The sequence below is a fragment of the Crotalus tigris genome, unplaced genomic scaffold, assembly GCF_016545835.1.
Source record: "Crotalus tigris isolate CLP2741 ecotype Arizona unplaced genomic scaffold, ASM1654583v1 scf7180000024292.1016931, whole genome shotgun sequence".
NCBI classification, from domain to species: domain Eukaryota; kingdom Metazoa; phylum Chordata; class Lepidosauria; order Squamata; family Viperidae; genus Crotalus; species Crotalus tigris.
The window spans coordinates 722,146-736,329 of record NW_024100465.1 but is presented as its reverse complement, the minus strand read 5'-3'; the positions used below and the strand labels follow the sequence as shown (position 1 = coordinate 736,329).

At 35.9% G+C, this 14,184-nt stretch overlaps 1 protein-coding gene across 1 annotated transcript in view; it reads right to left on the bottom strand.

Annotated features, from left to right (window-relative positions):
- Positions 1 to 329: 329 nt before the first annotated feature.
- The window catches only part of VPS50 (VPS50 subunit of EARP/GARPII complex), an 81,116-nt gene continuing 67,261 nt past the window's right edge, over positions 330 to 14,184 (bottom strand). The window contains exons 23-28 of the mRNA XM_039324048.1: positions 11,208 to 11,356; positions 8,668 to 8,764; positions 8,328 to 8,486; positions 5,031 to 5,152; positions 3,835 to 4,024; positions 330 to 1,093 (exon numbers count right to left, since the gene is read on the bottom strand). Of these exons, the coding sequence (XP_039179982.1) occupies positions 974 to 1,093; positions 3,835 to 4,024; positions 5,031 to 5,152; positions 8,328 to 8,486; positions 8,668 to 8,764; positions 11,208 to 11,356 (837 nt within the window). The 3' untranslated portion in view covers positions 330 to 973. The remainder of the gene's footprint in view (positions 1,094 to 3,834; positions 4,025 to 5,030; positions 5,153 to 8,327; positions 8,487 to 8,667; positions 8,765 to 11,207; positions 11,357 to 14,184) is intronic.

Here is a 14,184-nt window from a genome sequence, read left to right as displayed (position 1 = left end):
CCTTCATCTAGTCAATCATTAAATTTTTCAGGAGCATTATCCTATTTTGATTGTGGCTCTTTTACTCATTTTTGAAGCTGACATAGTTTCAGAAGAGGGCCAAAGGAGGCATTAAATTAATTACCTCTATTATCTATTATAAAACGAAGACTCAGCAACATTTGAAATCCAGATAAAATTCTATTGCAGAGGTATTTTGTGAATACATCTGGTGATAAGATTGAATCAATTGCTCTTAGTCCTTTTCATCTCATCTAGCCCACTTGTAACAGAATGCCATGGGAGCAGATCTATTGCATAAGCTGCCAAGAACAGATTCCAAAGCACCATTTCCTAGTATTCAGTGTTTATTACTTTGCCATAATTCCTAGTCAATTCCTTTTACAAGATAGGATTCATTCTGAAATGAATTTGCACTTAAACATTAATAGTATTAAGCATTGCATATTTTTAAAGGACATGCACAATTCATAATCTCGATGCAAGGTTTTCTTTTTTATTTTCACTCATACCATTTTCTCAGCATAGAAGAGAGAACTACCTAGGAACCCTTTGGCAAAAAAAAAAGACAAAAAATACCAAAAAACCCCAAAACCCCTTAGAACCCCAACAAAAAACCCACCAATGAAATATATTATTTTAGCTTTCTTATTATTTTCTTATTCTGATTTTATGTGTCTGTCTGTAAATATATGCATACACAAACATGCACACAACACACATACATACAAACACAAATTTAACTCATCATGAAAGAAAGCTTACTGCCAAAATAGCAGTGGGGGTAGAAGGGTTGAGAAGACCACACACTGATTTCAAATGTCTTTGGAGCCAGTCAGAAAAAGATGCTCACTTTCTCCATTTAGCCAAACTTCATCTGTAGTTCCATGAGCTATTTCTTCATGTTTCACATGGTCAAATAATAATACAGGCAAAAAAAAAAAAAAATTCACAAGACTGGATGGTCTTTAAATTATCTTTTAGGCCTATCTAGGTCATCAATAGCTGCTAATAGTTTCTGCTTAGCTTTTTTGTTGATGTGCGTTCCCAGACAAACATTCACCAAATTGGTCAGTTGCTTGGTGGAATATTCCTGTCCAAAGTAAAGAAATCACAGTTTAGTTTCCAGCAAACAGAATGTAAGTGCCTAGAAAAAAAACTTGTTATAGCAAAAAAGTATATTTTTCACCCCAAACTGCCATTTTGGAAGAGTCAGAGGTACTACAAAAACAAAGTTTCGAAAAATCTTCTGTTCACATTTCCAATTTAGTTCTGCCAAACGGATTAGACGCAGAGGTCCCCAACCTATGGGCCATGGCCCACTACCGGGCTGCGGCCACTTGGCCGTGTAGGAGTGGCTGGCCAATGCATGTGTGTGCATGCTTACCCCCCTTGCACCGGTGCTAGCCGAGCTGTGAGCCTGCACCGGTGTTAGAAGTCCATTTGTGGAGTGCATGTGCTCCCAGGCTTGTTTGGGTGCACACACACGCAGCCACATTTGTGTGTGTCTGTGTGTGCATGCGCACATCAAGGTGCCTATCCCTCCCTTTCCCACTGGACCACCAACCCAGAAAGGTTGGGGACCCCTGGATTAGAGAACAAATTAGCAATGCTGAATCTGATAAAAAGAAATGGACCATGAGGTATACAATGAATTATTTCAATCCTATAAAAAGAATTTTAAAGATGTGCCATGATACCACTGCTTATTTAAAGGGCACTATCTTGCCGCTTAAATATTGCAAGATCATTTGATTATTTCAAGCAGAATTTTTGAAGTGAAACAGTAAGAGAAGCAAGAAAAGTAAATATCTAACTAGGCTGATACCAATCCAGAATTATCACTTAAGTCTGTTCAACTGCAATCATAAGCAATCAGAATTATCACTTAAGTCTGTTCAACTGCAATCAAATCTGTTCAACTGCAATCATAAAGTCTGTTCAACTGCAATCATAATTTATCAGCTGCAAGACTCTGCTGATAAAACCAGGTAAGATTTTAACTTTATTGTTTACAAACTCAAGTAATCATAAATGCTCTGACAAAATTAGCTAAAAGAAAAAAAGAAGAAAAAGAGTAATTTTTAATAGAACTATTCAAGTTCTGGTACTGATTACTTGTTTGGAAACAGGCTGAAAGATTTGTGAATGAAATGCAATGGGAAAAAAAACCAAAGGTTCTAAAGGTTTTTTTGGTTTTATTACCCAAAGTTTTTTTTAATTGCCAACGATAATCACCAAAAATTAAAGGTTATTATTTTTGTTTAGATTATTAATTGATGAGCATTGATGTGTTTGCACAAAGTTTCCTATGGATATCTTGCTAAATGAGAAAAGCTGAATACATTTCTGGCTCAAAGAATATATTTTGTTTCTAGAATGTCTCAGTTGCATCATCTAATCACCCAGAAACTTTTATGAATTGACAGCTGTAGTGCTCCAATTTTAGCACATTACCAGGGAGGAAAACATTGTATTTCTTGTTATTATTGTTCATCTTAATGTATCTTTTTACTGGAGCTACTGTACTGGGGACATTTTCTCTATTTTTTGGGGATAACATTCTGTTGACCACATAACAAAATGTGAAGACTGCATATTGATGTTTCTAAATGTAAGATCATGCATTTGGGGAAAAAGAATTCTCTGGCAGGGTACAGTATTAAGGGTACCATGTTAGCCAGAACAATGGAAGAAAAGGGTTTAGGTATGCTGATAGGAGATGACTGCAAAATGAGTGTGGCCAGGCAACTGTGAGGGCAAACAAAATTCCAGGATGCATCATTACAGGGATCCCCAGCAGAAAAAAGGAAATCCTAATCCTGCTACATAAGGCTTTAGGCAGACCCCATTTGTAATATTGTGTCCAATTCTTAAAAAAAGATGATAAGATCTGATCAAAGAGAGAAGCAACCTGGAATTAAGGAGAAACTTCCTGACAGTGAGGGACAATTAACCAGTGGAGCAGCTTGCCTCCAGAAATTGTGGGCACTCCATCATTGAAGATTTTTAAAAAGAGGCTAGACAGTCACTTGTCTGAGATGGTATAGGTTCTCCTGCTTGAGGAGGGGGCTGGACTAGAAGGCCTCCAAGGTCCCTTCCAGATCTATTCTATTCTAATTAGATTGAATGAGTCCAGAGGCAGCAATAAAAATGGTGCAAGTTCGGGAAGACAAAACAAAATCAGGAAAGATGGAAGAAACTGAATATGTACAGCTTGAAAGACATAAGGGAAAGGGGGGACATGACTGAAACCTTTAAATATATTAAGAATGTGAATAAGATTCTAGACCAGTATTTTCAATATTATATATACTTCAATATTAAGCAAAAATCAAGAACAAGGGGACATAATCTCAGACTGACAGAAGAAAAGTTCAAAGGTAATGTTAGAAAATATCTACTTCACAGAAATAGTAGTAGAAGAACCTTGGAACCAACTTCCAGATGAGGTAACTGAGTTTAAACATGCTTGGGATAAAGTCATCCCATCATCTGACAAAAATTAAAAAATTAAATAAGAAAACAAAACAAAAAAATTCAAAAAGCAGACTTGATGGACCACTATGTCTTTTTTTCCTACCATCAGTTTTTTAAGTTTCTATTTAGACATAATTTAGCAGCTGTAGAACACCATTAAGTTGACCATTAAGTTGGCCACATCAGTGCAGAGTAGGATCTTTTTAGTTAACAAAGTAAAATGAACAGTCATGAGAGTCTCTTTTATATTTAAATATTAGCAAAGAACCAATTATTTGGGCTCACAGCATATCAATATAATCTTCTCCCCCACCAGATCCAATTCAATGAGAAAACCTAAAAATCAGTTCTTACTCTGTGTTCCTTGATCCAACGTTCCATGTCATTTTCAGTCAAATAGTAAGCTTTAATATAGGTCTCCACAAATTCCTTGTCTGGAATAGGCCTAATATCTGTGAGTTTCTCCAGCTTCATTAAAAACTGTTGAAAATCCAATTGCATCAGAGCACGACCTTCATTGCTACACTTCTTGACATTCGCATAACTAGATAGATAAGCAAGAGATAAGAAGTCTAGTTCAGCACTTTAATTTTGATTTTCTGAAAATTGTGGTTGAATTACAATAGGAAATAGCAAAAAGGTTATCCAGGAACTCAAGATTACTACAAATAGTTCTCACTTAATGGCCAGTGTTTAGCAACTGTTTGAAGTTATAACAGACCTCCCCAGAACTACTTATGATCCATTTTGAAGCTCTGACAGCTGCCCCCCACTTGAAGCCAGGAGATCCCATTTTGGATAGTTGGCAAGTGGCTTGCACTTATAACCATTTGCCACAATTTCTGGCATTTTTTCCCTATTTACTTCTGATTTCCAGCAAAAAATACCCATTGGAGAAAATGGGTACTTTAACAACTGCCATGTTTATTTAACAACCACAGCAAACAAGATTGCTTAATTAGCATGGTCACACAATGATCCCTTTAACAAGCATCCTATGACCTATTTCCAGGCTCAATTATGATGGTAACTCGAGGACTAGTTAGAATGGGAGCTATTACTTCTGAACATACATAGAAGGAAGTGATTTTGAAATGCATCTAAACATTTTAATCATCATGCATTCTAAAATATACTATTAGAATTACTCCAAGGGGTTGCAACAGCTGCTCTTCTCTGCATAGAAGTGTTATTCACTAATAAATAAAATCTTTACATATATATCCAACTTACATGCTCAGCTGAATTCAGCAATTTAACTTCCCATAAGACATATGGCAGTCAGTTTGCAAGTATATTATAATTATAAAATGAACAAAATTCTAATATCACTTATCTCAAGACTACACTCAAATTAATTAAGTCTGCAATGCCACATTTTTTATCAAGGGTGGGCAACATTAGGTAACTGGAGGTTATGATTATCATAAGACTAGAAGAGAAAGAGAGATAGGATTTGGGGGAGGAATGCATTATATGAATAAAGAACTTTACAAGTCCAACCATGAGTTTAATGTTCATTTCAAAAAGACTATCCAAAAAGCACTTACCCTTCTACAATTGTTCTATTGGCTAACCGTATGCAGTGTTCCCAAAGAATATTTGAAACTGGCAATGGAATACGAACTCTCTTTGACACTTCATTCATCCTCTTGTTAAACTGTTCAAATTCCTAAATCATATAAAATTTATATGTATAAATTATTAAAAGATGAAATATAAATGCCAATAAAAATACAGCTAATCAGAAAATAAGCAAACATACAAACAAAAATTACACGCACTGATAGACAGTTGATGGGCATTCTATAGCAGCTTTTCCCAACTGGCTCCTCTTCTTATTTATAAGAAGTAAAATTTCCCGTATTCCTGACAGCCATATTTTAGATTCAAGAGTTGAAGTTACAATACACCTCAAGACTAAGTTTGAAAAGGCTGACTCCAAATACTATCATCTCTTTGTGTATCTCAGTTCTCATTGAATTAATCTATTTCTGGATAAGGTTAGTAATGGTCATGAAGAAAAATTGTTTTATGATGTATTAACTGCTGATCATCTATGTATGGAAACATCCTGGTCATATAACTGATTAAATCAATTACATCTAAGTAGACTACACCAACTGCATCAAGATGTTAAATGCAAATTCTACGGATCTAGAGTTGATCATAGTTTATTTACCTATTTATTTACTACAGTGTGTCAAGGTAATATTTTAACAGCTTTTATAATGTGAGGTGTATGATGTAATGATGGGAATGACTCAGCAGAGTTTATGTCCCTTTAAGAGCCTTTGTATAAAAGTGAAGGCTCTGCTGCTGTGTTCTCTCTCTTCTGTTTTCCTTCTGTAACTGCTGTATGTTGGAGACTGCTGTATTAACATGTGAATGTATATTGTTCCTGTATTGTAGATACTGTAAGATAAACCATCATATAATATAGACCACTCCTAGATTATCTCAGCACAATAAGACTGAGCATGCATTGACCCAGTGCATGGCTGCTTAATCCAACAAGGCTTAAAGCTTTTTGCTGAAAATACAATATTAAAATATGAACAATAACAAAACAATTGCAACCTAAAAAAATAGCTAGAACATCCAAGCCCATTGCAGAAGGCTTGATTATCCCAGGGCATATCCTGAAAATGGCAAGATTTAATGGCTTTTGAAGAGACCAATAGGATAAGATCCAATCTGATCTCAAGGCTATTATTACATATTAAATTTTGAAAAATGTGTACTTATATTTGCTAACCATTTTTATATTATAAATAGGAATCCAATAGAATAGATTATTTGTAGTTCAGAGTTGAACTGTGGGGTCTTTGGTGAACTCTTAATTTGGTTGTTTTCTTGCAAATGTTTCATTACCAAACTAGATAATTTCATCAATGGTAGTAGGGAATGGGTTTGTTCTCATTTTATATTTTAATGGTTTGTCCTGTCAGTGTTGGCAGGAGTGATCTTGGTGATTGTTTGATTGGGTTGTTTACTGTTGTCAGTTCCCTGATTGGGGTATTTTTGTTTCTTGATTATTGGTTTAATGTTAATCTTGCTGCTCATCTCTACTCATCTGGACATGATTGCTGATGAGGTGTTGGGGTTTTTTATATTTTTTCTGGCTCTTTTGAATGGTATGTATATGTTGTTTATGTTTATGTGCCCACTGATGGCCTATTTGTCAGAGTGCTAGATTTCCAGGAATACTCTAGCGTTTTTGCATTTGGCTTGGTCTAAGTTGCTCACAATTTCCAGCTGAAACTATGGTTGAGTCTGTTCATGTGTTGTAAAATTAAGGAGCTATCATCAGGTCTTCTGCTAGTTGGTGTTAATGGATACACTCTGCTAGTCTTCTGCCTATTTGCCCTACACCAGGGGTGTCAAATTGCTGGCCCGCGGGTCGGATGCATCAGAAGGAAACCGTGCACACCCCATTGCTGGCAATGGGGAAAAAGCTCCAATATGTCATGCAACCTCACATGACGTCACAAATTTGATATGTCTGCTCTATACAGTAGCTGTTATAAATTTACACTGTATGTTGTTAGATATTTCTTGTTTTTTTTTTCCCTCTGGGCTGATAGGTCATTTAGTTTATTTAAGATGTTTTGAAGAGCTTTAGATAGTTTGCGTGCTATGGTGCCATGTGTTGTAATAGGAATCCAAATAATATTGTGGCTACTCTCACCTAATGATTTTTTATTATTATTATTTTAGTCTTGGTGTGAGATCTTCCTTATGGATTTATCTAAATATGTAGAGGACTTCAAACATGATGGAAAACCAGACAAGCATATAATCTTCTTCTCTATTCTCTCCAACCTTTCAACTGAAAGATCAAAAAGGCAGCTGAACCTATCATTCAGACAAGTACATATCGTATAAGACGACTTTCGCAAGCTTTAAAACTGGCGGTGAAGACAGGGGTCATCTTATACCCCGAGTTGTCTTATACGCCGGAAATAGCGGTAGTTTCCGGTATATAAGATGACTTTCTAGGCATGTGACTTGGCACCGAAGATGGGGGTCATCTTATACGCCGGGTCGCCTTATATGCCGGAATATACGGTATGTAGAAAACTGTACTTATATTTATGTTAACAGAGTTACAACTTCCTTTCAATGCTCCAGCTGAATACAGAAGTGGGTTGAATATACATAGCATTTTCCACTCTAGTGTGAAATTCTCAGAACATTCATGCAAACAACAGGGGAAACATTCACTGGGAATAAAAGCTTATTTGGTACTATAAATTATAAATGGAGGAACATATGGCAGACAGAAAGCCAGCTTTCACTGGTTATTTGGCAAATTAAAGTCCATGCCTTTTAGCCAAGCAATGCAAACAGAAAGGTACAGAAAAGCTATAAACATATGCATATTTATTTTTCAGTAATCGAAATCACAACTAGGACTTTTAAGTAAGCATGCAAATAATTCTTTAACAGACTCATAGAAACCCATGCTGAAATGGACAGTCAAAAAGGAAACTGCAGTAGACTGACTTTAGTAGTAATTGCTATGGTATGTCTTTTCTCTATATTATTATGTGGGACCATGTCTTGGTACTTCTAATTTAAAAAAAATAACAATACCTCTCTTAACGATGTATAGATTCATAGACTGAACGTTGGTGAGAATCTTTCCTTACGTTGGCATATTATTTAAACATGGATAGACAAAAATGTGACTTTTTTGCTATGGTAAGAACTGAAGCAAACTGAAGGAATCAAATTATTGAAGGAAAGACTTATTGCTCTCAACATGGAACAAAGCTATTATATTAATAACTTATCTCTTAGTTAGGAACATTTAAGTGCGAAGCAATTAAAAATATACTTACTTTTAAGAGTGAATCGACATAAATATTGTGTTGTGACATGATTTCTTTCACATCCCACTTCACATTTGCCATCAGAAGTAACATTTGTTCATAATCAATTGCTTTAGCAGCTACAATCCAATATATAGGTTTACGTAGTTCATTGGCTGTTGAAACTGTCTGAAACACAAAGTTAAACATTTTTTTCAAATGCTATTGCAGTAATTACATTAAGAACCAGAATTTGTTAAGTAAATGGCACTAATTATTGTTAGGCATTTGAAGGTGTTTGTTTACAAAAGCAATAAATAACGCTTTCAAAATTATAAAAAAAAAAAAAAACTGTATTCAGAATCCTGACCTGTGAATAGAACTGTTGTAGAAAAGGCTTCTTGGCTGGAGGCATTACAGCATCAAGATGGGACTGGAGGAACTCAAATTGTTCAGCCAAAAATACTCTAAAAAACAAAACAGAGGTGGGGTAGGGGTTTTTTAATTGGGTTTTATTATATGATGGATTTTTAAAATTTTGTAAGTTGTCTTGAATGACCAAGTGTGAGTTGGGTAGCTATATAAATTTGTTTAATTAATTAACTAATACAGAAAAGTTACTAAGATCAAAGTCTGACTGTTTTGCACCTCACAGATAATGGGCCTATCAATACTATATCTACAGTTACTTACTTATTCAAAACATTTATATGGTCACCCATCTTAACCAACTCTGGGCTTACAAAAACCATAACACCAATAAATAAAACAATCATAAACCAATAAAGCAAAAAAACAAAACAAAACAAAAAACCATGTGCTGTAGTCATTTCCCTTGAGATGCCTCACAGCAGACTATATTACTTTCCTTCCAGGCCCTTTACCTTTACAATCCCAGCACCTCACTGAAAAAGCTACATCTTAACACCCTTTGAAAGGTTAAAAGGAAGGGGGCCTGTCAAATCGCTGGCAGGAGGGTGTTTCACAAGGTAGGGGCTGCCATGGAAAAGGCAGCCATCTTAGGTCCCACTAGATGGCAAGATTTCAGGGAGGGGATCAGAAACATGCCCATCCTATCTGATCTAGAAGAACAAGTAGATAATCTTAGAGAAAGGCAGTCCTGCAAATAACTGGGTTCTATACCAAATAGGCCTTCAAAGGCAATAACCAGCACCTTGAATTGTACCCAGTAGAAAACTATGAGCCAGTGAAGTTTGCACAACAAAAGGCTTAACATGGGCAAATCTATGGATACCCAATACGGTATGCACCACTGTGCTCTGGATCAGCTGTAAACTTTTAAATGGTCTTGAAGGGCGGTACCATGCCTTTGTTGGCTACAAGGGGGAATTTGTCAGATTAAAAAACAAGTGGCTGTACGCTAACATTCTCTCTCTTTTTTTTCATTAAAAAGTTTTTATTTTCCATTTATTCAGACAAAATACAATTCAATTAAAATAAATTCCTAACCATTGGTACCGCCTGCCCATTCCCCCCAGGCTGCGTCCACCCTCTCTAAACCTTCCCTACTTCCCTCCTCTTTCTCTCCTCCCCTCCTACTCTCTTCCCCTCCCTTCTCCTCTAACCATCCTACTTCCTCCCTACTCCTTCCTCCCCTCTCATCCCTCTCACACACATGAACGCAGCATAGGGGAAATGCCCAAGCATTTACCATGACTATATTATCATTACCCACTCACCCACCCTCAACCTCCCCCCCTCGCTTCCCATAGCAGAGTACAGGGTTATTAATAAGAAAGTCAACAATAATAAAAAAAAGAAAAAAAACCATCATACTTAACCTTTAACTCCCCTTAAATTAAGTCATATAAACAAATCTCTACAACAGTTACTATAAAATTTACTCATAAAATAAATGAAACTTTATAGTCCCATATTTTTTCTGAATATAATCTATCCATCTTCTCCATACAATAATATATCTTTCTTGTGTATGATCCTTCAAATAAGCAGAAATTTTTGCCATTTCTGCAGAGTTAGAAACTTTAAATATCCATTCTTCTAAAGTAGGCAACGAGTCCTTCTTCCAATACGAGCCTACTAATAACCTTGCTGCAGTTAATAAATTCAACATTAAAGTAGTTTCTTTGTCATTTAAATCCACAAAGATACCCAATAGGAATAATTGAGGGGTGAACTTTATCTTCCTTTTAAAAATCTTTTGAATGTTTCACCAAATCATAATCCAAAAAGCCTTTACCTTTTTACAATTCCACCAAACATGAAAATATGTCACATCCATATTACCACATCTCCAACATTTGGGTTGTAAATTTAGATACATACAAGATAATTTTTTAGGATCTAAATGCCATCTGTAAAACATTTTATAAAAATTTTCCCTCAAATTTTGAGCTTGTGTAAATTTAACATTTCTAATCCAAATTGTCTCCCATAAGTCCAATGGGATCGGATCCTGGATATTCTGAGCCCATTTAATCATACAGTCTTTAACCAATTCTGTTTCAGAGTCTAATTCTATTAAAGCATTGTAAATTCTTTTTATATGGGCCTGACTCTGATCTTTAATCTGAATAACCAGATTTCCATCTTCTAGTGTTATTCCTTCTTTCTTATCTACAGTCCACCTGTCCACTATTTGTAAATATTGAAACCATGACTGTAGAATATTTTCTTGCCTTAATACATCTAGAGATTTTAAATGCCAATCCGAACCTGACCAAATTAATTCTGTACGCTAACATTCTCCATCTCTGGTATCTTTCAGGTATAGGGACTTTTTGTGAGGTGGGTCAGGAAGATGTTGGCTGACTTTACTTTGTCCTGCTGCAGTTTTACTTATTAACAAATGCCTAAGTTAATTTGTAATATCTTTTGCAATTGATTTTAAGAAGCAGATAGAAACACTGTTGAGGATTCTTAACATACAAGGATTCTGTGGCTACCACTCTCTCTGCCAAGCCATAGAGACTGTTGCTGGATGTCAAGATTACAAGATGACTTAGATGTGGCATTGGAACCTTTTCCTTTCTTTCTTCAACAGCAGTTAGTGTTCCAGCAGCATCAGAGGAGACATCCTGCAAAAGAAGTAAAGGTAGGAGAGGATGGGAAAGAAATTACACTGACTGAAAATACAATCAAATGAACTTAATTAAGGCAAAATTCAGATAATATGAAGACAATCATCTATACTCTTCAGTAGTCCTGAGCTACAGTAGCATAATTAATAATATAGTTATAATTTCCAGGGCATAATTTAGCATATTTACTTCTTCTGATAGAAACTTAATTTCTTAATTTAATTTAATGACAATAAAGATATTCTATTCTATTCTAAACTTCACATTACAAACAGTATCTTCAGCTCTGAAAGTTGAATAACAATGGTAACATCTTCTAACCTATGATTCTGATGCATTTTATGAGCATAGTATATAGATATTTTGTTTCTAGCCGTAACAATCTGGTTTTGTTAAGCAGGATGTGCCTTTTTTCTCTAAGGCCATCCTTCTATATTTCAGTGGGGGTCACAAGAATGTAATTATAATTTATACATTATTGTCCTCAGGAACTCCTTTATTGATCTAAAAAAATAAATGCACTCTTAGGGATGAATCAATTCCTATGCTCAAATTAGATATATCAGCCAGGGTCGCAGAAAGAAAAGCTTTAGGAAAAAATAATGCTCTCTCATAAAATATTTGCAATATTCTAGATAATTGAAAATATAACCTATACTATATGCAATGTAGGAAGATTCTGTCTTCGTCATCTATACCAGTGGTTTTCAACTTTTTTAATGCCGCAACCCCCAACCGGTCGTAAGTCGAGGACTTTCCCTGCCCGGGAGTGCCACGCATGCGTGGTGCCGCCCCCTGCACCGGCCAAGGCGTAGCTGGCAAGCAGCAGTGACAGAGCAGACCGACCACTGGCTGGGTTACCAGCTGGCCCAGCCCAAGGGAGGTAAGGCACCCGCCAGAAAAGGGGAAAAAAATAGCGGACAGCCTTGCTTGGCGACCCCCGTGAAATGGTCGATCGACCCCAAATGGGGTCGCAACCCATAGGTTGAGAACCGCTGATCTATACTGACAATTAAATGGAAACACAGTTCATATTCAGAAGTATGAGTTAGGCTGCAACAGGAAACTTGAGAGTTATAGTGCACTTCCTTTCACTGCACATGTTTAAGTGGAGTCTAGATAGTCATCTATTGGAGTTTGGATGCCTACAGTGAATAAAAGAGTTGGATTTGATGGTCTAAATGGCCCACCTTTACAATTTTAAGGATTTTTTCCCCAGTGCGCTGCTGGGAAAGACTCTCTCTCATCTCACTTCACATGAAAAAGGCTGCTTTGAAAAAAAGCCAAATTGGAGGATGCCAAATTATTGGTTGGGTAATTCCTCACTAATGGGATTTAGCATTTGGAATTATTTGAAACCATAAACATGCAGTAAATAAACCACTATAAACTTTAATTCAAAACACAAGTAGTATAAAATGTTGTAACTTGAAGGTTACATGGTAGTTCAGAAGTATTTTCATCCTTTCATCAGTACTGAAATGCTCTTCTTTGTGCTTGTTTTGTTGCTGTTTGTTTTTCAATCTCACTAAAAGAGGCAAAACTGTTCACTTATTTGCAGAGAGGACAATGATTTCTGAACTGGCACCAATTGTCTTCATGGAAATCATCACAGACATAATTGTCCCTAGTAAGTACTATAACAAAATCATTCCACACTATGTGATTCATAGTCAGTCAAGAATCCTCATGGTACCAATCGAAGTGAGTAAAGCCACAAAATTTGGAAGAAGAAAATTAAGAAGAAATTTGTTATCAGGGCACAAGAAAAGAGAAGGAAAAATCTGTGAATAAAAGAAAAATGGTCACATCTCAAACAATTTAGGGTTTTTTGATTCAACATGCTAGCCCTCAGAAAGTCCTACTTTTGCTTCAAATATCTGAGCAGAAGGATATGTCCTGTAATCCTAGCTATGGTGTTGCAAGTCAGCATATGGGTAGGATATAAATGAAGAAAGAAGTGAATAAAATGTTCTTGTGTTCCCATCAAAACATGGTAATCCTTTGATTTAGCATACTGATCATATCCAACAAACATTTCTCACCCTTGAAGACATTTTGCTTCTTTAAAGAACCATTGTACAGGTCTGTAATTTCAATCTACCAATGAAAAAGCCTTCTTTATGACATCAAAAAGCAGGTAGACACAGAAAAAAAAAGCTTGAAGTCTTAAAAAGCAAAAAAGGAACAGATTGTTTCCTGGTCTCATTAATTCCCGTACTCAGGAGTAAAACTTCTTTCTTGCATTTTCTTCTTACTCTTGGGGAGGAAAAGATTTTTGAGCAACTGCCAGGGCACATTCACAAAGACATATATCAGTTCTCAACAGATTTTGCACAATTGTGTTTCTTATATTTAGACTCCTATATAGGTGGAAGGTATCATGGACCGTTATATTAAAACATGCAATCTTTTCTACTGGACACAAATATAGATTTGTTGAACAGTTTCTTTTCCTATCTAACCATCTTAAAATGTCTCATCATCTTAATAGGCACACACAGACACACACACACACACACACACACACACACACACAGCCTACACTGGAAATACAATACCATTTTTTCTTCAGCAACAAAAGATGAGAGGCAAACAAAGAGCCGCTTTGGTATAGTGGTTAACATGCTGACCCAGAAACCAGGAGACTATGAATTCCAGTCTCTTCTTATTTATGAAAGCTGGTTAAATTCCTTGGGTCACTTCTCTTAGCTCAAAACTGTTGTTGCGAAGAAAATAGGAGAAGGAAGAAATATTATATATGTTGGGTTATTTATTAAAAAAACAGTAAAGCAGGATAAAAATTTAATAAAATAAATAAGTAA